We start from the raw sequence: 27,786 nt of genomic DNA, 5'->3' as shown, positions 1-27,786 counted from the left end.
GCGAATGCCTTTTGGGCCGATTTCTCATGGTGCAGTGAGAGGGATAAGTTTGAGGAGACCCAGATGCCCAAATCCTTTTTGGCATCTATCCTCATGACGTTTTCTTGTCCCTTTTTACCATGCATAATAAGGGCATTCGCTGAATCCCCTCCAAATGACATATGGGCGCACTTTTCATCATTCAGAGGAAGGTGCCAGTCCAACGACCACTCCTTGGCGGCGTCTACATCCACTTGGAGGGCACTGGCATTGGAACTCCAGGATTTCAAGTCGTCCGCAGAAGGTAGACATGAACTCGCAAGAACGTCTGGAAGGTCATTGACGTAGATCAGAAACAGGAGTGGTCCCAAGACGGAGCCTTGAGGAACTTCAATGGAGACCGGCTTTGGAGAGGAGTAGGTCGAGCCCATTCTCACTCGGAATGATCTGTCTTATGGGAACGCCTTGATCCAGCGGAGGATTTTCCCTTGAATCCCGTAAGACTCGAGTTTGTGGAGCAGCGGGACGTGTGGGACCCTATCAAGTGCTTTTGAGAAGTCGAAAAATATGGCATCCGATATGAGTCCTTCGCCCTTGGCTTGGGTTAAGCTCTCCATAAAAACGAGCACGTTTGTCACACAAGAACGATTTGGGAGAAATCCGTGTTGAGCTGGAGATATCAGGGAGGACGCTTCTTTCAGGATCCTTGGATGGACCCCAACGCGCAGAATGGGTTGGTCTTGTGCAAGAGTTGACGAATGTCCTCCACCGTGAAGACCAAGTCGGTTAGGGGTTGTTCGTAGTTTCGCATTGACAAGAGTGGATGTGACGAGGACGCTGGGGCTGAGTATAGACACGCATAGCGTTCTCTGTAAGCCTCAGGTACCACTGTTGGGTCATTTGTCGGTTCTCCGTTTCTGTCCCTCAAGGAGAACGCGGATGGCTTGTTTCTGTGGCGATGTCTCATGTACTTGAACAGTACGTTTTTGTTTTTTCGAGCGAGGTACAGAATGGTGGCTTGTTTTTTATGTTCCATTGGCGGATTTCCGATTTACAGCGGTTTCGCATTTTACGAAATGCCAGCTCAACTTCTGTGTCCCCTGTGGTCAACTTTTTGAAAAAGAGTTGGGATCTTTTTTCCAGATTCTTCCGGATTCTTTCAGGCATCCTGCGGTTCATCCGAGTGCGTGCCGGTTTTCTTGGGACGAACTTCGCGTCAGCCTCGTGAACTTTCTGAACAATGGTCCTACATAGTTCTTCCACCGGAGCTGGCCCCAGTGTGACTTGTTCAAGGAAGATGCGCATTCCTGAGAAGTATGCACGGCAGAAGTCTCGAAACCACGTTTGGGGCGTTGAAGTCACCTACCATGAGGAGATGAGTGAAGTGGTAGTTGGCGGAGAGTTGCTCAAGGGTTTGTATGAGGATTTGGTCATCTTCAGAGGGACTCGGAAGGCTGCGGTAGACCACGCCGAGAAGGAGGAAATCGGACCCGCGCAGCGGGATTTGGACCCACATTGCATCGCAAAATGGTGCAGAGGCGGTGTCAGAGAGGACAATCGGGATTGGTCGGGCCGCATGTAAGTACAGAACAACCCCACCAGCCCTCCCTCGTTTTGAGTCAGCTCGAAAAATAGAGTAAACTTCTATCAAGATCTCCGCGTCAGAAAAATCTGGTGTGGGCCAGGTCTCTGTGAGTGCGATTATGGACGGTTGTTCAAGGCAAGCTGACTGTTTAACATCGCCGAGTTTGTTGAAAAGGCTGAGGCAGTTTGTGGACAAGCATTTCAACACTGTCTCTGCTGCCTCCGAGGATGAGGAGCCGAAAGTTTCGTGACCAGGGTGGTTGGCAGACTTAATAGTTGTGCACCGGGTTTGAGTCTGAGTCCAAGGCTCCAAAGGGGCCTCTGCAGCGATGTTGTCTGCTTCGTGGGAGTGCTTTCCACCTGCGAGTTTTTCTTCGTTTCGTGGGAGCTCGGTTTGCTCGGGCTTTTTGGCTTTGGGGGACGAAGTTTTTTCCCCATGGGCGAAAATTTTAACCGATGCTGTTTGTAGCCCTTTCAGCATCCCCTTTTCGTAGACCAGATTTGCTGTTGATCAAAGGTTTGCTACAAGCTTTCGCCTTTCTGGATCATGGGCGTTTTGGCGCGGTTTGACCGGAAAAGTGTCTCTGTGAGGCCCTGAGCGCTGGGTGGTAGCATCAGGAAGTCATGATTTTGGTGGCGCTCCCAAGAGGCTCGTTTGCGCGGAGGACTGCACCTTGAAGCCAGCCAGCAGTTTTCTAATATGGCGAACTTTATATGGCTTGTTTGGCTGCAGTCGCCCTTCCTTGGTGTATGTGTAGACATCCGATCCGCTAGCGATCAGCGTGGCCAACTGGATGTACGAGGGGTTTTCCGGATTGCTGTTGTCATGTTCATGGCTTTGGTTGTCGGAGTCCTGGGCGACGGTTGTGTGCACAAGCAGAGAGGCCGCTTTTGACGGAGTGGAGTTGGAGATTGGCTTCGCTTCTTGTTCCCGCACATCTGACTCAGTCCAGTTCAGAGGCTGTGACTTTGTTGAGGAGTGCACGGCTGTAGCTGTTTTCTCTGACACGGAGATAATCGTTGGTAGCTCCACGTCGTTTGGGCGCTGCTTGCATGTGGGGTTTGCCCCCTCCGAGGCGCCCCTGCGTTTGGTGGGCGAGAGGCCTGTGGAGGTCGAATAAAAGCTGCTGTCCGGAGACGCAGCTGGTTTCTTCGGCCCGGTTTCGGGAACACAGGGGGATATGACCACAATCGGCTTGGTCATGAGTTTGGCGTCGACTGATTTGGTGCCCGGTGAAAGCCTGTTTCGTGCGTCCACTCCTTACCTTCTATAACCAAGCTTACGCACGTCTAGAGGACGATCCTCAGATAGGCGCCTGATCATTGGGTTGGCATTTGAATGCTGCCAGCCCGCTCCAAAATCTCCTGTACGTCGGATGGGGAAGAAAGAGTGACTAGAAGTCCAAGAGTTCGCTTACTTCCATTCTGGCGTAGCCATTCTGCGTGGAGCAATTTATCAGGCTTGGTGAGGACGTTGCTAAGGGTTGACCGTGCAAGCTTCGCTGGCGTGATTCTTCCGGAGAATGATCCTCAGATTATTAGTCTGTTTTTCCTTAGGCGCCTGTCCACTAGAGGCGCTGTGGCGGTTTTTATAGCCGCGTCAGAAAGTTGTATGACTTTCTTTGCAGCCATGGGGCCCGGTATAAATGTCGCGAGGTATTGGTTCAGCGAGGAAAGTTCCTTGTCAACTTTCGTCGCTGCATTCCTAGCTCCTTAGTCCTCCAGCGCCTTTGAAGGGCGCTCTAATGTCGCGTCGAGTATCCCGGTTAGAGCGGAACACAGGCAGTGGTCTTTCTGAATCTGCATTGGGGATTGGGTACCGTTTCGGGGGACTCTTCTCTTCGCTGCGGTATGCATCGCACCCTTGATGTAGAGGCAGCTGGCGCAGACAAACGGGTCAGGAGAGTTAGCTAATCGGTTTATCTGGTCGTCCTGTAATCCCGTGCATTTGAAATGCCACCAGGCCTTGCAGGTATGTCATTGCATACCGCGTTTGACGTTCGAGGAGCAGCCATTTCGCCCACATCTGTTGTGGTCTATCAATGGCTGCAGAGGGCAATCGGTATAAATTGATGTCATGTTTGGGCCCTAGTAAGAGTTATACTCGCGTCGAGTGCTTGCTCCCTTTGGTGTGTACTCATCAGAATAATTGCACCAAGACAGAAGGACGACTGTCCAAACGAGAGTGACGTGTGCACAAATTCTACAAATCCCGCAACCAATTATAAATGTGCTGACCTGATTCACACTATGTTCAGACCACTGCATCTCCAGCGTTGAACAAGCGTGCTGGGTTTCGGAGAGACTTCACGAACAGACTATGTCTTGTTTATGGATTCCCATATTGGCGCACTGGTGTCTAGTTCAAGTGTAGCATTCAATGGCCCAGCCCCAATGTCCATTGACCGAGGGGTTGGTCGGAATGGACGGTTTTTTTATGTCATTGCATACCGCGTTTGACGTTCGAGGAGCAGCCATTTCGCCCACATCTGTTGTGGTCTATCAATGGCTGCAGAGGGCAATCGGTATAAATTGATGTCATGTTTGGGACTAGGTGTAAAATAAGAAGTTTGCGCAAAATATAAAGGGCTATCTCTCAAATGTTTTGTTAGAGTAATAAAATTCAACAATTACTCATGTGTATTCTGTGAATAGATTGAACAACAAAAATTTTTTTAACGAATTTCCACGAGGGAAAAACGAAACCGCTGTCGAACGTACCGCGGCACAGTTCACGACATGGCTGCTGAGGGACAATGTGCCACAGCTGGAGGACTACCTACTATTGTATTTTGATACTATCAAAGAGAGGCCACCTTGGACTTGACACTGTTTATGTACGTTCTTCACCGACACTTGACATTTTATGTTATGGCCAGTCTGTGGAGTGCCACATTTTCTTTTGTATCGCCTCAATCGCATGCAGATTTCACGACTTCTGCATGCTCTGCCGCATGTGCTCTGATTTGTCTTCCATTCTGGTTGGTTGTACAGCAGCAAAACTTGACCGTTTATGGGCACTCCAATATGCTGCTACACGGCAAAGAGGTTGACAACTGTGAGCCGCTGATAATCGCTTGGTTGGGCGAGTACGTCACTATGGCAGCCTCGAACAACCTATTTAAAAGGTGCTTTTTCACCTTTGTCGGGATGCACCTTTCATGCCGCCGTGAATGAGGGAAAATCTCGGACGGCAACAAATACGTTCTGAATTTGGCTTGGCGAGTGACCTTCTACGCATGTTCTCTTGTTTTAAGGAGCCTATTGCAGTGACCTATTGCAGAAGTCACGACGTTTGAACTGAAAATGTTATAGGGATCCGTTCGGCGGTACACCTTCCGGTATAAACCCCTTTGCACACAGGCGACTGACATCTACGCTCACTTGAGCCATCTCAGGCAATACAGCTTCTATGCGGTTGGTTGCTGTCGATATTCCAATACTAATCGGTTGCACAAACTAAGAAGTCTAAACCACGGATATCTTTTATTTCTGCAAAAGTGCTAACGAAAATATACTTGTTAAGGTGATTATGCAGGGATATTTCCTACAATTTTCAGAGTCTCACGCTTCACATCCAGTGCGGTGAATGTTTTGCTAATGAGTTGGCTTGGCTTCGGTTCCAGAAGACTGAGACGTCTACTAGGGGAAACAGAAGATTCAACATTCGTTCATAGTCAGCAGTGCCTTTGCAAGTGCTACAATGCAGGCAACGCACTCGGGCGTAAAAATACGAGGACACGAGCCCAAAAGAAGGCATGGTTTCTTCCGACAAGCGAAATTCCCGATTGGGAAGATATCACCTGAGGAGCCAGTCTAGTGGTACACTTCCTGATTTAAGGGTTAGTGGTGCTGTATACTGCCCAATGACCTCTTGCAGGATGGATCATCTACACGTGACCAAACCGTCTTTTCTTCAACTATGAGTCGAGTGGTCACGTGATCGAATCTCCATCGATATTCGTGTGACGCATGCAACTGGCAATCGTCATTACGAAGAAGATACTGCACAGCGCTCCTCAGCATTCCGATATGAATCGTCTTCATCTTTTTCACGCAATCTTTTTGAAATCCCCAATTCTATCACCACTACAGAACGATGGCGGTTTGTCGTGTTCACTGTATGCCGCATATTCGTCATCGATTTAATCTGTAAAAGTATTGCTTGACGACGCGTATTCAACGACGTACGGCCTCAGATCCTGGTACGCTGCAGGAACTGGGGATGTTCTTTTCTTAAATAAACAAAAGTCGTTGAGCAATGCAAACAAGTACTACGAAGATGCATAAAAAAGCTATTTGAAATAACGGTACTTTCTAGAATTCTTAGGGCACGCGAAAACCGTTCCTTCAAACAAACTTTCCCTATAGGCCCGCAAGAATATGCTCCACGCCGTTAAGTTTTGTTGTAAGCAGTTAGTTTGCTGTTGATTAATTCAATAACAGTAGATTCTTGTACCTGGCTCCGCAGTTGATATTAGCCAAACAACGCGCTAACTGTGCACCTGTAGCATGTTACGTGACGAACAATACTAGCCTTACAGGAGGGAATTCGTTCAAGCACAAGCCAAATGTGGACACATTCTTAACGTACTGTAAGTGCATTAGGCTACGATTCCTCGTCAAGCTATTCAACCTCTCAAAGGAGAGGTTTCCAAGTGTTTTGCCTGCAAGGTCTCTTAAAGCTATCATTTGTGGGTGCAGTCCAAAATCTGGGACCCACGAATGTGATGGCCTGCGCTTCTTAGTAAACCCGCAAATAATAATTAATTGAATGGATACCTGTCGCGGGCTTTGATCTACTCATAAAACGGTGACAATTTTCGGTCAGTTTTAACTTTCGCTGAAGGCCGACAAGAAATGTGCTTTTGGAAGCGCATAGAAAATAAATGGCAATCTTTCCTCAGATTTCAGTCTTTATAAAGGAACATCTGATAAGCCTTTCTTTTGCACGGTTTAAAAAGATGCAGTAGCAACCACTCTTTGTAATTCAAGGCGTTGCCTCTGACAAAAATAACGGTAACAACTTTTTTACCGAAGTTCGCAGGTAAATAGAGGGCAAGATTATTAAAGTGTACGAGAAACAGTCAGTGGTCAAATTTTTGACTTATAGCTAAATGTTTACAAACGGAGCGGTAAACCACACTAACCGTTTTGCTGACGATAGAGTTCGCGGTAAGGAAGCCACTATAATTAGTGCTTTATTTTATCCATCAGAAGTCATTCCAAATGGTTCGCAGTTTCAGTCGCTGTGCTGTGAAACATCTGCCCTGCTTTCGAATGCACATTTACTCATATTCAGATGGCTGGAAAAATAAAACTTCAAGTATGTCGGCTTGTGGCCTAGGCATTAGCTCCTCCAACAGTTGTGATAAAATCGTGAAGCTGAAGTGTTGACAAAGATCCAGATATCTCTTGTTATCTTTGTGAGACTTCAGTGCTCAGTTACTTTTGAATTTGCAGGCACTCGTCAGATATTTTCACGAATAAAACGTGGGAGGTGAAGTTTTACGAGATGAGGTTTCATGACAATCAAATTGTAGACGAAATGCTTCGCCCAACTTGCCCAAGAGCTTACGTAAGTGAGCGAAGTGTACACAAAATCTACCAACACCATTTAGCCCAAAGGAAAACTTTGTAAGATGGTCAAATAATGCGGCTTTTTATGCTATCACAAAGACTCGCATAAAGAAGCGTTTAATGAAGCTTCGAATTAGTCGCTAGATGGAGCGTGGACAAGCGTCTAAGGATGTTCATTCTACACAGCGACCACCCGAAACTAAGAAAGGATTTGTCTGATAAAATTGTGCGCTCTGAGTTTAGAAATCTCAACGTGATTACGCCATATGTTGGCCGGATCAAGGGTGAAAACTTGTTGGGCAACAAGAAGTAAGATACTCTTTCGTCACCTCGGAAGCGACGAATTCCAGGGGGTAGGTGGAGCACCGCGAGATGAGTTTTAGTGTTCACGGACTAAAGGCTGTCAACCATTTTCATAGCGTCTCCTTAAAAATGCTCAACGAGGAGTACTTCCTGCTTGCGTCTCCAGTAGACAAACTGACTGGCGTCGTAGACTTAGATGTGACGTAGACCCAATAGAATACCTGGAAGTCAATGCAAGTAATGCTTTAGAAGGTGCGTCAAATCATCCGTAGAAACAGTGAAATCTTTCGAGCCGATTCCTCGCGGTGAAAAGATAATCACTCGTTTAAAGTAAGCCGGGCTCCCAAATCCTTTGCAACAGCTAGATTTGTGATGTCTTTCGGATCATTCTCATAGTGCACGAGATAGGCATTCACCGATTTTCCTCAGAATGACATAAGGACACAGTAGTGACCCCAAAAAGGAGCCCTGAGGAACTCTAATGGACATCAAAGCCGGAGAAGGATACATCGAGCCTACTTTCACTCGGAATGTTCTGTCCAGTGACAGCGCTATAATAAGGTGTAGTGCATTCATCCTTAAACCACGTAAAACTCGCGTTTGTGGAGCAACGAAACGTGTGAGGCTCGATCGTATAATTTCGAGGAGTCAAAAAATATGATATCCGATATGAACCAATTGCTTGGGTCAACCCGCCCACAAATATGGACACATTCATCACCAAAGAACGGCTTGAGAGGTATCTGTTTTGAATCGGGGATATCAAGTTGCTTGAAGTGAGGTTATCTAAAATGACTCGTTCCAAGATGTGTTCCGTAACGCATCAAATCCTTTTGGGTAGCTTGAGGTGGTTGGTTGCGTGCTGTTTTTTAAGATGAACATCGTGTCATAAACTTTCTGAATTATGGTCCTGTATAACTCCCATTTTTAATTGGAGGAGGAAACTTCGCGGGCACTAAAACCACATACCAGCAGGAGATTGTGAAGTGCTATCTGGTAGAGTAGCTAAATTGTTTCTATGAGGAATTGATTACCTTCCGGTGGACTCAAGGTACAACGGTAGATCATATAAAAAAGAAGCGATTTGGTCCTGCGTTGCGCAATTTTAATCCACAGTGCATCGCAAACGGTGCTGGAGTGGGTCAAAAAAGACGACCGACGTGGACGTGGCTTCATGTAGATATAAACCAACAGCATCGTCCCAGAAATACCAACAACAACCACCGTTAAACTGCGGTTTGCATCAAAAAATGGAAGGCACAGTTGTTGAGGCATTGAGAAGATAGACTATGGGGTACGGTTTGTCGAACTCTTAGAGGAGAAAGACTAGAAAAATGTCATTTTATTGATGGATATTGCCTGGGGGTGTGTTGGGGGACACTTGAGCAGGAGATAATGAGATGTAGGAAACCTTGTAGTCCGCTCTTAGATCATCTTTGTAGTTGGTGACAAATAGTCTCGGGAGTGGCTGTGTTAGTAACTGACGTATTCGGGAAGTTCAAACAACATTGTGGGAGCAGAAATTTATGGCAATACCCAGAATGAGTGGAAAGTTAGATGAGGTGAAAACCATGTGACAGAAATAGACCTGACCCTCAGGGTACCTTGACAAGCGAAAAAAGATATGGAGGCGTTTTGAGCCATAGCAGAAACCTGAAGATAATATGAGAGTTCTTTATCAACGCAAGTACCGCGGCTGATAAGCCGTGTCTAAGAGCAGATCCCCTAGTTGATGACTGCACTAATTCGGATGAGTGTGAGTTACAGGTTATGATGGAATCGACGGAACTTTCCTCCATTAACCTACAAGATGTGAGTGTCGGGAAGCAGAGGCAAAGTAAACTTAGTTTTCAGTGCTCTGAAGGAGCAGATTTGACACCAAGCAACCACCGACGCAGTAGACCGTTTCCTCGGCTACATCCACGGGTACACGTTGCACGTATAGGTGTGTGGCTTGCGGCCACGATCAGTGACCAACGCGCATTTCAGCTTAGCGACCATACAGTTAGGAAGCGAGCAAAACATCCTGTTATCATCTTTTCGTCCTCTTGACTTGATTCAAACCACTGTAGGACTTGAAAGCCTACTGGATCCAATAAGCTTGTGTTACTGGCCTTGTTTTTTCTCCTTTTTTCCGGGCCAACTTATACCCTGTTCTAGTCAAGTCCTCATCCCGGAATACTCTATCCGCTCCGTCCAGAGACTAATGCCTTCGACCCAACCAAACCAATGTCTGCTTGTTTCTTCATCAGTAGAACGTATTATACGTCAACCAAACAGAACCACTTAGCTGCTGCTTACAGGGGTGTACGCTATATATATGCATTTACATACATTATATATATACTGAGGCTCCGAACCCTCCACTTCCGGCACGCGGGGCTAGCGCCAAAAGTCCTCTTTGCCATTAATCACTTGTAGATTAAAACTGATAGTAGTGCTTCTGGGACTGGTGACCTTCTACTTACATTCACTTTCTCCCGTAGATCGTCTCACTGGTGTCCCATTCACTTGGAAACATCAGGATGTGTAGTCCACCACCTCAGCAGTTTCACCTCTACCATTTCTTAGTGCTTGATTTCTCTGCTCACGCCGCCTCTCTTCCTACTTACATCGAACTTTCCTCTATCTCAGGTAGTTTAATAGCATATATTGGAAATCTTAGCTTGACTTTGATGACCAGACCATTGAGTGCAGTTATGTTCTTATCCCCTCCCTTTTAGCCACTTAATGTCACCACCCAAACTGTGGCAAATATTTAGTTTTTTGCCAACCAAAGGACCATATCTCGTCTCATGGATCCTGTAACTTTCCAGGCCTTATTAAGCTCATCGCTTTTCATCCTTTCTCCGAGCTTTAACCTGCGACGTGCCATGGACGTCCACTCCATTTGATCTGTGCATTACACCCAAATGGATCCCCGACCGGACGAAAAACAATAAATTGTTTTTCTCCCCCATGCGGAATCCCCTGGCACACCCACAGCCTGCGGCCCACAGAATTGCATATCCCAGCCCAATTACCTTACTCACGAAGTCCACCTAGGGGTTGTCCAGAAGCTGAAGTATCTCAGTGCAGTGATGGCATGGCCCTGACATACCCAGCTTAACAGCCTACCTGCAACGGCTCACTTCCGGCGTTGACTGCGCCCTCTAACCTACTTGTTCCTTCGCTTGCAACCACAACAAAAGTCTTCACTCGGCCCCGTCCGACTCCGGGAGGCGTTCAGAACAACCTACAAAACCTCCTACCGGATCTTGGTGTCTTTTACCATGTACTATTCACCAAGTCAGTCGTTTTCCGTACATTTCGCATTCCTTGTTGTGCGTTCCTCTTTCTCCCAAGAAACTAAACCTGACGCCGCTTGAGCAGCGACACTAGTTAGCATCTTCAGTTTCGCTGCACACTGTAACTGTGGGTTCATCACTACCATTCCTCCGTACTACATATACCTTACTACACCATATCCACTTTTTTGTGCCCCCGGCCATGAGCATAAAAGCCCAAGGCCGGGAAGCAGCAGTGTTGTGGTTGGACTTTAGTCTAACCCGACCGATCAAATCGTGTCAGTTCCACTGCCTCCCCAGATCCCTGCTTTTGTTTCACATATTGTGCAATTTGTCGTTTTTAAAACATCTAAGGCGGGAAGCCTGTTGCTATGCCCTCATTCGTATTGTTTTTGCCCGCCACTTTCAAATCTCAGTGATCGCATCTTTTTTCATCTGATGAGTCAGCCATAAGAAAGGAAGAGCCTTTGTAATTTTGTTTCCTTAATCGTGCCGCCGGACGCGTGACCAAAACTATTACGGATAACGCCCACCTTTATCTCACCGTCCATTTTCCACAAAATTCACAGTATATACAAACGTCGCTGGTCACGCTTTGTGACGCGCGTCAGCGAAAAAGCACCATTATTTTCCACATAAAACATGTTGTTAGGTTCGTATTTCAGCTAAGCAGAACTGAGAACGCTGCAGTATTCAACGATTGGCCGCTCGTGTCTGAGGATGGGGTTCATTTACAGAGGTGTACTTTCACATCAAGACTGCACAATGCATCAAACTATCATCCATCATTGTTTTAAACAGCAAGAGAGCTTTCTGAATACCTGTGTTTTACCAAAGTTAGCCGAACGAAATCGTCTAATTTATTACGCCTAGCCAGCAAACACGCAAAAATTGCTCTAATGTTTGCCAGGAAGGGGTTTATATTAGAGATTCTGTAACTATTATCCCCCATTCACTGACCACCGCAGAACGGTGAATATTCTAAGATTGGGTTCGGTGCTTTATTTAGTAAACTGGAAATCGTATGCGAAATTGGCGGGGTCAGTGACCTTGAAGGTTCGATTACTTGAACAACGTGTTATAAACGACGTGTCACTTAGATGTACAAAAGGCTGTGAATAAATCTCCTTAAAATTCGCATCTTTGAAAACATCACAGATAATTGGGCGGTTCCGTCAGGGGGGGATATTTTTGGTCGGCCGAGGGGATCCTCAGAGTTGGAGCAAAGCACATACAAGATTCCAGGTATTTTCTTGATCCCTTTAGAGAGGTAGTATAGCGCAGCGTTTTATGTGCATTCAAAGTTGTATTAGTTTTGACTGTAGTGTGATGATGAGGTCGATTCACGAACCTCAAATGTTCGGATTGCGTTTGGTGATTTGAATCGCCCGTAGCGTCAAGGTATTATATCCGGGAATATCAAGTATCGTATGTATCCGGCTGCAGTAGGGACTGTTCTGTTGAATGGCCGTGAGACCAGGCCTTTTTGAGAGACGGAACGAAGGCGTCTTCCGGAACTTGTCACCGGTTGTCTCAAAACAATATCTCGTCCAAGTCGATGCCAGCAAACCCGTGAGTAAGTTGGATCGAATCAGATTGGGCTCTCTTGCTAGCTCATTTGTTCATGTATAGTCGACATAACTTCGGAAGTGAAGATTGGTTACAATAGGTCGACGAGCACGGTGAGTCGGATGAAGCCCAGAGGGGTACCTGTTTTCGGTTAGATTGTTACTGTAGTTGAGTATGTGGTGTTTACGAGTTTCAGTGAAGAAAATCGAGCTCTCCATTTTGTTAGGCCATATTGTATCCGTGTCAAACATCAGAAATCGAGTGATCTTGGGATTTAGTGCGCTAAACGAGCGAATTTGACACCAAGCACCCTCCCAATTACTAAGTCTTTGCTACGGCTGCATCCTTGGTTGCATGGCCCATGAATCCTAGGGCTAATTTATATCAATTGATCTTAAGACTGAGCAGTAGATAACCCTCTTTAGCTTTAACTTCACTGAGTGTTGTTGTCGAATCTCGCCATCAGCCGATCGATGTACACACGGCTCCCTCGCAAACGCCAAATGAACTTGTAACGGTCGAGCGGTATCTTCGAGTGACGCGTAATACCAGAACCTTCGGGTAGGCAAAACGAAGTAGGAGCTGGGTTTCTGTACGGTACTATCAGGGTAAGAGAAATCACAATTTATACAAACCTCGACAGTAGATACGCGTCCAAAACAAACGGTCCGCTTGCACTACAAAAGTACAAAGCAAGGGAGCAAACAGGCTCTCACGTGCAAAGACAGATACAAATGGCCGGATGACTTCAAAGCCAGATGGGTGAATTGGTAAGGACAAACAAACGTCAGTTCATATATACACACTGAACACAAAAGTGGGGCGAGGGTTACAAATGGGGACAGAATAAACGTGGGGAATTTCATTGTCAACATAACGGATGATAGAGAACTAGTTGAGCAAGTAGTGAGTTAAAATCATAACATCAAGTCTCCAGGTTCAGCGCGGAAACCAACTGGGAATTGTGGACAAAAAGATTCGTTAAGTACTCGGTGAGTTAGTCGTTACAACTTTGTTCAATTGTGTTTTAAATGATACCGTGTACGAGTCATCATTGATTATGCATTTTCTGAAGAACGCCTGTCGGGTAAAACATTTAGAACTGGATTGATCACACGTTATGTTTGTGCCGATGGAACCAATAAATAGAAACCAGATTTGTTGATAAAAGTTGTGTAATTTTAGGCCAGCGGCTCGAAACACAATGCATTTTTCTGAAAACCCCCTGCGGGCGAATAAAAACTTTAACGTCAAAATGTTGCACTTCTTTGCATATATGCTCAGACTGAAAATCGCCCTCATCTGCTGTCATTTTTTGTGATTTGTTTTCATGGATCTCTTTTGAAAATTATTGGAGCACATTCGGCTTTGAACTTCGTCTACTATGGCTTCGGAAGTGGCTTTCGTTGAGAAATTTGAGGGTGTATCGTTTTCATCTTTTACGGCATTTGAGAAGACCTTTATGGAATACATGAAGGATAACTTTGTGATATTTGTGCGTTCATCCAGTAATCAAAGCACCAACGTTATTTTGTTTAACGAATGGGTGTACTACAAATGCAGCAGGCGCCCTCCAAGACCAACGAAAAGCCATGGAATCCGAAGAAGCTAGTAAGCCGAGCGTATTTTCTAATAAAAGAGTACGCAATGCACCAACTGTCTGGTGCGGTTTTGTCTACGGAGGCAAAGGAACCAACTGGCAGTGACCTCTTGTTTTCTGGAACACAACCACAAACCGTTAGAGTTTTTGTACGATCGGCTTCCAGTCAATCGACGTCTAACCGAAGACGAGTTGGGCACATGCATGGCCCTGCTGAGATATGGAACGCCGTCATCTGAGGTGCGGCAGTTTGTGGCGAATGAATTCGGAAAGATTCTTACCATTAGGGATACACACAACTACAGCCGGAAGCGTCAACCGGCTATGTTGAGTAGGTGCCGCATGGTTGGGTTTCAATGCAGCAGATGATATGCCTTCGGTTCTGGCAAAACTTCGGGAGACCGGACGCGTCCTTGTCTGTCAGGGAGAGGAAGGTCACTATAGCCACATGTGTTTCTCCCGGTGGCAGCAGATAGCGTTATTCCGACGCTTTCCAGAGGTAGTTAATGTAGACGGAACACACGCAGCAAACCGCCTTGAGTAAGTTTTTAAAGCATCTAATATACGGCATTTAGATATAAAACATACACATTCTTGATAACGGAAGGCGTGGGAACCAAGCGTCCGGTTGTGTATGTGTTCGTAGAAAGCAAGCAGTTTGCTCCCATGCATAAACTGTTCGGCTTATTCAAAGAAATGATGGGCGAAGCGTGTCCGGCCAGGTCCTTCGTAATGGAAAAGTTGGCGGTGCTCTGTGACCGGCCTACTACTACCAGTGACCGCTGGTGTGTAACGGATCGCGTGTCGTATCACACTCATTGTTGTGACAGTGAACCTTGCCCACTGTGCGGTGGTACTCTTCAGGCTTGTCCCAAAGGTGAGTCCACATGAAAATAAATCACTTTTGTTTCTTAGCACCGGGTCCATCCAGAAAACGGAGAGGTATGCTTGCTACCCGGTCCGCAAAAGGGCGTCTTATGATGTTGACCTGGACCGAAACACAGATTCCCAGCACAGTGTGTCCCGTAAATCTGTGTGCGTCCGTGTTTTCGGGTCCACAGAGGAACTAATCGACAGCCGTGAGTCAAAGTCTTTCAACTACGACTAACTCTGTAGAGCACCAGCTGGATGGCAGAGACGAAGATGAGTTCATTTGACCCATCGGCTCCGAAAAGTTTGTCTGTTAATGAGGTCCTGTGCATTACATGTAAGTCCCGTATTTCTTGAGAGGTGCAGTAAACAGGCATGCAAAATAACCTCGGCCGCCCGCCCCATGGAGATATTTTGATAACCTGAATTGTATTTTCCTCTCATTTTCCTCTCAGCGGCCAAATGAACACTCCTCACGAAGAAGAAAACGTGCCTCTCAGAAGGACATACGTAAACTTCAAAACGACCAATATATCTCAAAATTCAATAATGTCCATTTTGAGCCTTTTCTCAGTTACAGATGGGTGGGTGCGCTAGTTAGTTAGGCATCGTATACCGCTGGCTGCATGTTAGTCGTGTGCGTCGGTTAAGATCGTTCAGCTGTCTGGTATTATCGACGTAGGCTCTATTTTGCTAGTTGGTTAGGCATCGTGTACCCGTAGCCGCATGTTAGTCGTGTGCGTCGGTTAAGATAGTTCAGCAGTCCGCTATGACTGACGTATGTTCCATGTTCCTGATCGATAAAACTCGAGGTCTTTCTAGCATAATTCGCAACCTATAATGAAAAACTCTGGTTTTTGCCGGTCAACGTGCACGATGTTAAGCAAATAATTAGCGTACACTGCGGAATTTTTACTGGCAACAAAGAATCATCGACTAAAATTTGTTTGCACGAATGCGCCTACGGATATGTTGCATCTCCAAAGGTCATTCGGATTCTAGAATGCTGAGGAAATTTGTTCCGGTGGAAAAATACCCGAAAGTTACGTTCATTGTGTGTGAGTCAACGTTTTCCACAATTCGCGATTTTTTATCACCAGGTAACGTATTCACATTCGGCGGTCTTTATTGACCTTGAGAATTCGCTCGCTCAAACAAAACGCCATAGTAAATGATTTTCAGTATTACAGGAGCATATACATTATACATAGACATTCCACACTATGAAGTGGCAAGTCTGAAAATGCCGTAGATTTCGAGAAATCAATCTCATTGTGCCATTAGCCAGTGGCTAATTTTAGGGATGGACGAAGTATGGATATGAAGAACCGCCGTTGGTCGCTGGAGTAGTCTGTTGTGTATAGCTGGCTTACTGTAGTCGGCTACGAGCCTGTGCACTTGCCCAGCAGTTAACATAAGTAGCCTCGAAAGGTGAAATCGAGTACAGTCAGGTGCATGACGGCCGTCGTTGGTTATTGGACTGTGCTACTGAGCACAGCTGAGGCCTCACACTCGGCGCTGCCCACAGACACAGGCCTATCAATTACGATAAGTGACCAGTGTGGGCGGTATCGACGAGAGTCACGAGGGTGACGGGCCGTTGTCCATTCGATTAGGATATCGCGCATAGTTTGGGCCTCATTTTTATCGGCCACCTAGATGCTGGCCTGGGGTTTGCGATAGGTAACAGAAATAGGCGAGAGCGCACACAGTTATGGGTATGACGGGCCATTGTTGGTAGTTAGATTAGGTCACAACGCATAGTTGAGGCCTAATACTCAGCGCTGTATACATGCACTGGCCTAGCAGTCTCAAAAAGTAGTCAAGGTAGGCTATACGATTATGTGAGTATGAGATCCATCGTTCGCAACTAGATTAGTTACGTGTGCATAGTTTGGGCCTCGTATTCATCGACTCGCATGAGTACTGGCCCGGTGTCTATCACTAGTAGCAAAGATAAGCGAGAACGCGAACAGTCACGAGTACGACAGAGTAGGTTGGATCGGGTTACCGGTTACTCACTGCCGCACATGGGCACGAGCATAGCAGTTACGACAAGTAGCCAAGTGAGTCGATATCGAGTATGGCAGTGAGTAAGACATCAGGCTATGCTCTCACGTATAGTTGAGGCCCAATTTTACAGGCCCGCATGGATACTGGCCCGGTGTCTACTCTAGGTGGCAAGGATTAGCGGCATCATGTGTATTTATGGGCATGAAAGATCGTCTGCGGCCGTTGGATTATGTTACTGCACATAGGCGAGGTCTCATAATCGGCGTCGCACATACGCGCGCCTGGGAGTTACAAGCATTCGAGGTGAGTGACAGCGCGTAGAGTTATAAATGCCGTCTTCGGTCACCAGATTGGGCTGCCGTGTATAGGTGGGGCCCCAAAATCAGCTCGTGCATGAAGTCGGGCCCAGCGGTTGTGATAAATGGTCGAATTGAATGAAAACTGCCACCGTCATCATGGCGACCACCTTATGGCGGTCACCTTAGTAGAAATGATGCCTGCGGCTATCTCGCTACGCTGTATTACCCACAAGTTAGATATGCAGAGATGGCCCTCGCATCGCCGCTGCACAATTCAGGCTTTTGTATAAAAACGCTGTCCTTAGTGGAAGTTGAGATTCATGGGAAAGTGTTGAGACCAGGTTCGCGGAACAAAATCGTCTGGTTCGTTGAATCAGAGGAGTGTAAAGCAAACACAAGTTAATGACCGATCCTCCAGGGTTAAATTTGCAGTAGATATTCTTTAGATGTTTTTTAATCCTAATGAACACCGAAAGACGTTGAAACGTGCTGAATTGCGATTCTTGTATTATCTTTTATAAAGCGGTAACAAAATGCGGATCAGTGATGGTCCGTGACCCTGAACTTCCACTCACTTTAACAAAATGCGACGAGCAAGGTGTCACCAGAAGATGCGAATGGATTAGACTAACTAAGCGTTAAAGTCACAATTTCGAAAAGCTATGGTGTCGGCAAAAATGTTTTGGGTGTGCTTCTAGTCGGCGGCAACATCAGAAAATTTGAATGCATTGTCACCAATTTTCATTAGCTTTGGGCACTTGTAACAGACATTCAGTAGTGATTCTTGGTCGCCGAAAATCTGATGCAGTGTTCTGACCTAATCTGGAAATTTGGGTTGGCGGAACAGCCCTGGAATATTGATGTCTGTGTACCGTTCATGATCCGGTGTGCCGCGTTCTTCCTCAATAATATGACTTCCCAACGGTCATAGAACTTCGGAAAATCGGTGTCTAGCATGTCTTCCCGCCGATTTAACCAAGAGTTAGAAGTGTGACCAGAANAAAGAGTGTCAACGTGAACTCCGTTAAAGAAGCCGTGACTGCATCAATTGACGAAAAACTCACCTGCAGTCTCTGAGTGACCGTGCTCCTTAAAACTGCCTTTGTTGCCGACGGGATGATTCTCAGAGCTGTTGCATTCATTAGGCATTGTGAATTACCATTCCCCAATCGTAACAAGGTTATTTTCTCAGGTTAGTTCTCTGTCTGAACCTTCCAAGCTAGCGATTCTCGACAAAAGAACCACCAAATGTGCACAACGAGCATTAACGCCCGAAACCAAGTCAAAAACATTTGTACAGTGCGTAAAGTGTGCGCAGCAACAAAATTCTGGGAAATCCCGAAGCCTTCTAGATGCAACATCGGCAAACGGCAGTCAGTCGGATACTGGTTCGTGATTGGTCGTTGAGCCTAGACCTTCAGCCGGGGATGGACCGGCAAGTGGCCATGTCTTCTGGCCAATTGGGTGTGGGATAGGCTTCTTGGTCGTAGAAGCTCCCACCTGCGATCGGTAAATCGGTACGTGTGCTGCACCATACAGTGCCTGCCATTTTCTATATATGTACATATTGGTGATGTACAACCTTCCTTACTGGGCTTCGGTTCTGCATTTCACCACAGAAACTGGTTTGAACCCCCGGTGCATAGTGCGGTGCGGATTTCCGCCGCCCCGGTTCAAATCCACGACGACCACCCTACTGGATCTCAGCACCGTCAAGTCTACCTACTTGGACTTTCATAAGTTGGCAACCGCCGCGGTAGTTAGCCTCTTAGCCCGCCATAACAGAGCACTCACAGCGTCCTGAAAATGTTCGTACTAGAGCTACAGTTTTTCGGGGCTAGGCAGGGCGATTAAGAACTCGTTTTCGGACTACACTCCCAGATACGAAACGAACCGCGCAGAGGCGACTAGTAACCATTCACCCAGAGATTCTTAAGCCTTCGAAATGTCTTCAAACAATGGCATCACCATCAGGGACAGCAACACCAGTGTTGACACTGATGCTTCCCTACCGTCCAACCCTAAAGCTCATCTAATTATAGTTGAAGCCCTAGAGTGAAAAGAAATGAAAAAAAGGGTTACGGTGGGGAACTAGCGCTGGGCTATGCCAAACATTCTGAGGTGCCTATACCTACAAGCGCTCAATCAGACAATCTGCAAACTTTCACAGCTGCCATTTTTCGCAATGTCTTCAGATAGACACAGACCTAGTCACGATTGCCACGCTCTGGGGTTCGTACCAAACCAACAACTCCGAAACCTTCGTACTCTTTCACATCCTTCTGCAGAGTCATACATTGTCCTCCTCACGGTCTGTGCCATCCTGAACGAGGCACAGATAACAACACTCGTTTCGGTAGGCCTTAACTTAGCATGTGCAGCGAATGACGGAGCCACCGCAGCTGACAACGCTGAATATTGTCCGCGATTGAAGTAGCTCATATACAGCCACACGACCACTATTAACACTCGTTTCGGTAGGCCTTAACTTAGCATGTGCAGCGAATGACGGAGCCACCGCAGCTGACAACGCTGAATATTGTCCGCGATTGAAGTAGCTCATATACAGCCACACGACCACTATTCAATTGCTTCATTACGAACTCATTGACGCCTTCCGACACCAGCACCGATTCTGAGGCAATACGCCTTACATCTACCCTCAAAGTCCATCGCTTCACACCATACAAAAACCTAAGGACGCCCCCATCTTCTGTCTGCGTAGGCCACGTCTCGCACCCGTAAAACAACACAACCATCATTGTAGCCTGGTAAACGCGACCCTTAAGGCCAAGCAATATGCCTTTTTGGCGCCACAATCGACGCAACTTAGCAAACGTGATTCGGGTCTCTGAATCTCTGCAGTGACTTCATCAGACATCTTTCCGTCAAAGCTAAGACAAATACCTAGGTGTGTAAGACATTCCAAAACCTCCAGTGATTCTCCTCAAATTGTAAAGAGGTTCGGAGACTGTACGTTCTGGAGCATGACTTTGCACTTTGAAGGTGCAAGGCTCATGCCAAAAGATGATATGATGATGGCCAGTGTATTCAACAATGACTCAACACTCTGATCCGCTTGGCTGAAGGGGACCGACCTGGCCCGAGGGCACAGGGAGTAAGGCATTATTGTCTCACCTTCGGTGCAGCTGCGCACAGTAATTGCCCTTTGAGGAGCACCAGACCTTTTGGTTTCAAAAGTATATCAACCGTTGGGCGATCGGAGAGTGCGGTTTTTGGGGCTGACATTTTCCAACCCGTCCTTCCTGGAGCGAGGGCAGCATCGATGCTTCCGTAACCATGGACATGCTGTTTTCCTGGGGGAAATGCCTTACTACCTCCACACTCCTATCACAGAGGGCAGTACGACATTACCCCCAGACCGCCTCGTAAAACGATTACTCACAGTACGGGGACTCACTGTTCTTTGTCGGGCTGCTACCAATCGGCTTTCTCGACAGAGTAGGACCTTAGGCAATTGAGTTTCAGCCAGTATAACCCACAGGACCATTGGAATACAAAAGCCCGACCGCCGCGACAGGGTGACAACTTCAGGTCGGGGATCAATACAGTACCCACCCTAGCATACGCAGCTGAAGCGGCGGGTGGTAGATATTTTCTCTCTAAGAGGAGCCAAAAAGCTCTTTCAACTCTCAGGTGGGGATAATGGCCGATAATGTGGAGGTGAACGCTACTGTTAATTTTTTTTAGGGTACTCTGGGGTGAAGTCCAGAATCAGTATCTAATCTCCGTAGTCCATTTAAGCGTTTTAATGGGCTACAGAAACACCAAGTATGGATTGTCACAGAAATTTTGGTAGAAAGAAGCCACTGTTAGCCGTGTGATATAATCAAAAGTTTTCCCAAGTTCGTTTGCGACACAATAACTCTTCTTATGTGTGGATCTTGCAGGGCCGCAAGGGCTGGTTCGGAAATCCTATACCATTGTCCCATTTTCCGCGTGCTGTTCAAAAGCTCATTTACACGTGTGTGCTGAAAATCCACCCCAAGTAGTGTTCACAATGTACTCTGCTCAAACCCAATTTGAGGTTTCTAAGCGAAAGGTTCTCTTACTTCTTACCGGTGAATGATGTCATGAGTGCTTTAGGACACACTTCATCATCGGTGAGAAGTTCCCTGTATGGGCGCTTTATGGATTACAGTACGTTTCGGTAGTAAAAGTGGACAGCCTCTGATTTATAGGTATTGTGGGACTGAATATAGATAATAATAATCCGTATGTGTTCGTATTGATTGATAGCAAGATGTAAACCAAAGATCATGCATGGCGCCAATTTCACAGTCCAATAATAGGCTAGAAGATATTACGAAACTGGATACAAAGGAATCAGGTTCACCCGGAACCACACCTGGTGCTGCAATGAAGTCGGTTCACTGGGAGCCATGTTCCACAAAGTTAATCCAGATGAACCAGAAATCAACGTTAAACGTGTTGTCCGCATTAGTGAGCAGAAGAATGAACGCCATGGTCTTTGAAGATTCTAAGAGACCCAACTGACCCAAAACCGACTACTATAGTGAGCACCTCGCCTTCGAGGAACCTCGTGTCTTCTCTCAGACCAGTTCTTGCAAGAGAAAGACATAATGGACCACTTCAAATCCTGGGGGCGAGATGGCCCAAGTGGTTAGAGCGCGAATTTACTGGCCGGAAGGTCCGTGGTTCGAATCCGACCTCCGTCACTCGACTTCCCCTGTCTAGGCTTGGGCAACCTGGCAGTATCCCAGCCCTCGTGCTTCCTTCGGGTGGCATGGCAGCTAGGCACCGAAAGGGTGCTACAGCTGAACACTTTCCTTTCAAATCCTGGGATAACGCCAAAGTAAGGACAGGTTGGTCTGATTGTTCGGAATTTCTAGGTGGTTCAAAAGAGATTGCCATAACTGGGTGGCACTTCATCCTTGTTTGCGCCAATACAATGCATTTTAACAGAAGGGGGACGAGTTGGTGCCCTGGGTAACAGAAACAAACCCAGATTCTTTCGATACTGTTGAAACTTGACTCTTCAAGAATCAGAGAGTAGGATAACTTTTATTGGTTACTTGCTTTTTGCTATGGTCGCCGAGGTAGCAGAGGGAGAATGTAACACTTACTGTCTGGTCGTCTTTTCATTTCAGTTTGTTGGCAACTTACGGCAACCTAGGTGCACATTTTGAGCGCTTGTCATTCCGCGTCGGGTGCTCCTTTTGTGGTTATGGTGTTCTACGGGAGTCTGTTTAGTAGGGTCATGTCCCTAATGGCGGCTTTGAATCAGGTAGTCATTCAGGTGGCAATTTAAGTTCTCTAGATATTAATCTGGAGCCGAATGGTCGAGATGGACCAAGTAGTTAGAGCGCGAATTTATTGACTGGAAGGTCCGCGGTTGGAACCCGACCTGTGTCTCGACGAGCCCTGTCTAGGCTTGAGCGGCCTGGCAGTATCCGAGCCCTCATGTCTCCTTCGTGTGGCGTGGCAGCTCTAGGCACCGAAAGGGTGCTGCATCTGAATCATTTTATTTTATTTTTTGAATACTGGTGACCAACTACTATCCGGCCTTTAATCACTGATACTTATGACACCTCTGGACATCTCTGAACTGTCGGCAGTGAAGCATCGGTGTCAAAATTGATGTTGCTGTCTTTGATGATGATGATGATGATAAACCGTCGCAAATTATCGTAAGTCAGCACACTTCCTTCTAGGGATTAACGTTTGCTTAATCGTGTCAGGATTCTTTTGTGGTTCATGAAGCCTCTGGGATCTAAGGGTTATTCAAAACTTCAAGCCTACATTCAAACGAACCGTGCAAGGGTGACTGTTAACGGATATCTGGTCAAATAAGCGGGCCTCAGCAGGATATCCACTTCGGCGTATCCAGCCTCAGTGACAACAGGCGGATAGCTGCCATGCCACCTGGAGGAAGCACAGAGGCTGGGATACTGCCAGGTTACCCAAGCCCAGACAGAGGAAGTCGAGAGGCAGAGGTCGGGTCGAACCACGAACCTTCCGATCAGCAAATTTAGTGTTCTAGCCACCGAGGAACAACCCGCAGCACATCTTCCAACTCCCAGCCGTGAGGACTAGGACATGATTTGCCATAGACCTATCGAATGGTCACTCTGGTTAGGGAAACTCTGGGTGTCAAATTAACTCCGCTCACTATAGCTCAGTAAGTCTTGGAAATACGCAAACCATCGCACAACGAAGTCCTTTGTTGCGGGACTTATCGGTCACACAGCGATGGAGTTTACAAGGGTTGTTCACTGATATCCACACTGTGTGAGTAATTAGCGAAAGAGCCGCAAGTCGATTCACAATCCATGTTGAATAGACTATCACTCCCATATCATCTTTCGACATTCGCCTTGTATCTTCAAAATGCAAAGCCGTGCTTTGGAACGTAAAGTCTCTGCACACGCCCCTTACAATTCAAGGAGAATCACTGGAGATTGTGGAAAAATTTTTCACATCTCGGTAGTTGTGTTAGCTCTGATACAAGTGTGTCTGACGAATTCAGTGCGCGATTCTCAGAGGCCGGAACCACTTTTGCTAAACGGCAGCAAAAAGGCATATCGCTGAATCTTACGGATCGCGTGTACCAGGCTACAGTGAAGGCTGTATTGTATGATTACAACACGCCTCTGCGGACAGGTGATGTGAGGCGTCTTTAGGTTTTTGACCAACGATATCTTGGGTCGAAGTCAACGAATTCGTAACGAGTTAACTAGAAAACGGGTATCTGGTCGTGCAGCAAGTACTTTAGTCGCGGAAAAGAAACCCAGCACCACCAAGTATGGTGGCTCGGCCATGTGCTACGCATGTCGGAACAGCGTTGTTCTCTGTGCGCCCTTCTGAATGGCGGGAACCGCGAGATGGACGACGTATGACTTGGCAGAAGGATGTTAAGGATATTATGAAGAGTTTGTGTTGTTGGTGTTATACACCTTCCAGGTGATGTCCTCGTGACACTGCCTGCGCTTGGCTGGAGGCGTCGTAAGAAATGGCGGCTGATCGGTGTCAGTGGCTTTCGTGCTGTGAGTTTCTTTTCAGGTTGTCTGGTCGTTTGGAGGTGTAGGCACCTCAGAATGCTTGACATAGTCCAGCACCGTGCCCCCTCCGTCACCCACTCTTTTCCTCCCTTTCTAACTCCAAGGGTTTACGTATAATTGGGTGGACTTTATGGCTGTCAGTGGGCATCATTGTCAACACTGATAGTGATAATGATAATGTACATGAATCCAACAGTTTTCCGTACTAATGTTGCTGTCGGTGATGATACGGAATTATACATCCAATACTCCTGATATTGTAGAGGCACTAGGTAACATCAATGCGAGCAACGGCAAGTCAAAGACCATTGTAGTAGTTCGACCGTAAATCAGCCAAATATTAAGGTGGAGTACACCGATGAGCTTGCACCATTTTGATCACTAAACAACCCCGACTACACATAACATCTGTACGAAGTCCAGATGTCAACTGCTAACTCCTCTGGTTCCTGTGCCTCGCGTACCTGTTTTTTGTGTTGAGTGTGATAACTCTTGTGGGACTTCGCACGATGCTTACGTGTTTCACCTGGACTTTTCCAAACGAGCATCAATGCGTTCGCTGTCCCATAGGGGTTTTTGTCTTTGTGTCTGGAGTCATCCCATCACCCCAAAAGTACGATGTCCTTCGCCCGTTCTATAGAGGTGGCGTCTCTCCTGCATTCGTTTAAAAAAATAATTTTTCTTGGCCTCCATCGTTTCCGAACATTTGGCTGCTTTTCCACTTCCAGAAGCTTCACGTGTTTCAAGTGAATGTATGGGTGTCTGTCATCCTTGTTTGACGAACAAATTTCTTAGTCGGTTCTCCTCCGGACGAATTTGTACGTGTAAGCGTCGGTACATCTAGCTAAAGCCACCGTGTTAAACCTCGTATCCTGGTCCAATGGGAGGATTATTCATTGCGATGGTTATCGCTGTCGGATTCTAGACTAAATTTTGTTTGAATGTGGGGTGATATAATAGCGTCCGATTTTTGTTATTCCACCTTTTGGTGCGTGGTAAATAACATGGCAGTGCAATATAGATTTGTGGTGCGGACTCAACTTAGTGAGCTTCTTTGACCCTTGAAATGGAACTGATTCCGAATTAGTCGCTTCTCTGAGCTATGGGCACCCCGTTTATAGTCACCCTGTTGACTCAATCAAATGACCTTTCGATATTCTGCATATTTTCAATGGCTAACTACACTTGCCTCGGAACAGATGCTTATCCACAAACTGAGCGAATGTGGGGTAAATTCGAAATTCCCAATCATGCAGCTAGCGCTTGGATTTTATGCCGAATAAACTTTTGTTAAATTGGCATACCAAAACAATAGGTATCGTGAATTGACAACTGTATAAACTAATTGTTGCGATCACCTTTGTTTCCATCCCTTTGGCAGGTAACTTTGTTGACTTTTGATTACTTTGCTCGAAATTTTTTACATTTTTCAGCTGTAAATTCACCAAAGCTTCGCATGGTAGTGGTCAATCAGAAAACTGGTGAGGCTTCGGGTTCCCTGGTTCAGCCGTTTGAAAAATATCATGTCCTCAAGGAGGTAATTTTCCTGTGTCATGTTATTTGATCCTCTAGGTCAATACGAATCAATATCGGTATTTCACTCAGTTCCCACTATCGAGACCGACGTTATCAGCGCTTAAATCAAATGGTTTCACGAAGATGACAGATATACAAAAAATGGCCATCAAACACATCCTTCTAGGCAGTGACGTTGTCGTTGAAGCGGCTACAGGAAGCGGCAAAACACTAGCCTTCCTAATCCCGATGCTGGATCGTCTCTACAGTAGTCGAGTGACGTCGCTTGATGGACCAGTGGCGATTATTCTCACACCTACTCGGGAGCTGGCGCGGCAAATTACTATGGTCTTGAAGCGCTTTAGCACATTCTTTAACTTCACAATGTTGAATATTATGGGTGGAAAGACCAGCGTGAGTTGGGAGTCGCTGCTTTTTGTCAGCTGTTTTTGTCTTGTGGTGCTTTTCAGCAGTGAATTTCTCCTGACAGTTTCAGATGTAGGTGAAAGTAGTGTTTCGTAATCAAACTATTCGTGAAAGCACAACTGGCTCATTTTCGACTGTTGGTGTCTCTTTCGGTGGCCAGAGCGTGGATTATGGATTATGCAAGCAACCTATGGATCGCCTAGCTGAACGCTAACAGCGTTTCATGGGCGACGCAGAAAGGTTTCTGGGTAGCTCTTTTTCGATATTTTCGAGTCCTAAACTCAAGCTACTTTCACCCAGTTCCTGTATTGAAACACATAATTTTGCACATGCCATCATGCCCATTCTCCTGATCAGTATTGGTCTTTCGGGCAGCGTTGATCTCATTGTTTATTCGTTCAGTGTGGATCTTGATGCGACTCCCACGAACAAAGCAGAGGTTGTGCAATAACGATTAGCTGAGTTTCTAATGTATCGACATCACGTAGTTGTAATACCGACAGATCTGTGATTCACTTTCGAAAGCACTCAAAAATATCTATGTAGATGTTGTCTTGAACAACACCGGGATGGTCTTAAGCAGCACACTTATTTGAAGAACAGCATAAGCGATATATTCAGTCGGATTCGGTTGAGTTCCCCTTCATAATCAACTGGAAACCATGTGCAGCGGTTGTATGAAAGTCATAGGTGCATAGTTAAGAGGTGAGAGGGGTACGAAGTCCAACGACTCAGGGGTCAAGTGACAAACGTCAGTGTCAGGCATACGTACACAGCGGAGTTGTTCGTGGGCCAACTCATGTCCAGAGGTCATACACGTTTCTTTTGAATGCAGGGTTGCGGGTTAAGTGGTCAAATTTGCACCGTCTCTGCGATCATTTCGCGGTCGGCTCGAGATATCTCAGCGGTTAAGGCGGGAAAATACTGCCTCAGTTGGTTCAAGTCCAACCCTGGCCTGGACTAGGGCAACGTAACCATATCTCGGCTCCCATGCTCCTTTCGACTTGCACGGTAACCATGGCCCGAAAGTGTTCCACAGCTGAACGATTATTTATTATTTTTGTTCCTAATGACTAGTTCGAAGTACCTCGTATATGACTGGGAAGGCATGCTATTTACCCATAACATGATTACTTTTGTTCAAATGTGACGCATTTGCTTGTTCTAACCAAGGCTCGGAGACACTGTATTGCGTTCACGTATTCTGTCCGACATCTGCTTTTTACGACTGCTGTATAATACTTTGTGCAAGAATACCAATGATTACACCCAGAATTCGATATGAACCGTTCAGGATGCCTGTTATGCTAAATTGGGTCCAAAGATTTTGGTTGACCTTGGGAGCAGTCGGCGGACATATCTTGATCTCTCTCTGGCTCAAGTATCTGATGAAGTCCTGCCTCTTTTGCATAACAACGAAACTCCAGAAACTACACCGGCATGTCTAAGTTTTTTGCGCTCTGTGTCAGTATCCAGGAGGTTCAGCCTTTTGCTGTATTCTGGTTCAAAAGTGAACCCGGTATTACTTCGAACCGAATTGTGAGAGTGTAGCACGACTTTGTGCCAATAATATCATCATATCACAAGTTCATTTATCAGGTATGCGGGGGAAACGGATACTTTTGAGTGTGTTGGTACATCTGACCCGTTGGTTCACCACTTATCTTCACTAGCTGGCATTTCCGCCAACATATATATATATATATATATCCAAATAT

The 27,786-nt window shown here is 46.3% G+C and overlaps 2 protein-coding genes across 2 annotated transcripts in view; one reads left to right on the top strand and one right to left on the bottom strand.

Moving 5' to 3' along the window:
• Positions 1 to 2,804, bottom strand: part of T265_04303 (hypothetical protein) — a gene marked incomplete at both ends in the record, with an annotated part of 26,004 nt that extends 23,200 nt beyond the window's left edge. The window contains 2 exons of the mRNA XM_009169002.1: positions 1,346 to 1,966; positions 2,237 to 2,804. Of these exons, the coding sequence (XP_009167266.1) occupies positions 1,346 to 1,966; positions 2,237 to 2,767 (1,152 nt within the window). The remainder of the gene's footprint in view (positions 1 to 1,345; positions 1,967 to 2,236) is intronic.
• T265_04302 (hypothetical protein) overlaps positions 1,220 to 27,786 on the top strand; it is a gene marked incomplete at both ends in the record, with an annotated part of 39,852 nt that continues 13,285 nt past the window's right edge. Inside the window, 10 exons of the mRNA XM_009169001.1 lie at positions 1,220 to 1,557; positions 7,643 to 7,698; positions 9,176 to 9,258; positions 9,301 to 9,391; positions 14,069 to 14,233; positions 14,268 to 14,442; positions 14,478 to 14,779; positions 16,916 to 17,088; positions 25,578 to 25,664; positions 25,700 to 26,056. Of these exons, the coding sequence (XP_009167265.1) occupies positions 1,220 to 1,557; positions 7,643 to 7,698; positions 9,176 to 9,258; positions 9,301 to 9,391; positions 14,069 to 14,233; positions 14,268 to 14,442; positions 14,478 to 14,779; positions 16,916 to 17,088; positions 25,578 to 25,664; positions 25,700 to 26,056 (1,827 nt within the window). The remainder of the gene's footprint in view (positions 1,558 to 7,642; positions 7,699 to 9,175; positions 9,259 to 9,300; positions 9,392 to 14,068; positions 14,234 to 14,267; positions 14,443 to 14,477; positions 14,780 to 16,915; positions 17,089 to 25,577; positions 25,665 to 25,699; positions 26,057 to 27,786) is intronic.

The sequence above is a fragment of the Opisthorchis viverrini genome (assembly GCF_000715545.1).
Source record: "Opisthorchis viverrini unplaced genomic scaffold opera_v5_69, whole genome shotgun sequence".
NCBI classification, from domain to species: Eukaryota; Metazoa; Platyhelminthes; class Trematoda; order Opisthorchiida; family Opisthorchiidae; genus Opisthorchis; species Opisthorchis viverrini.
This window is presented reverse-complemented; position numbering and strand designations above follow the sequence as displayed.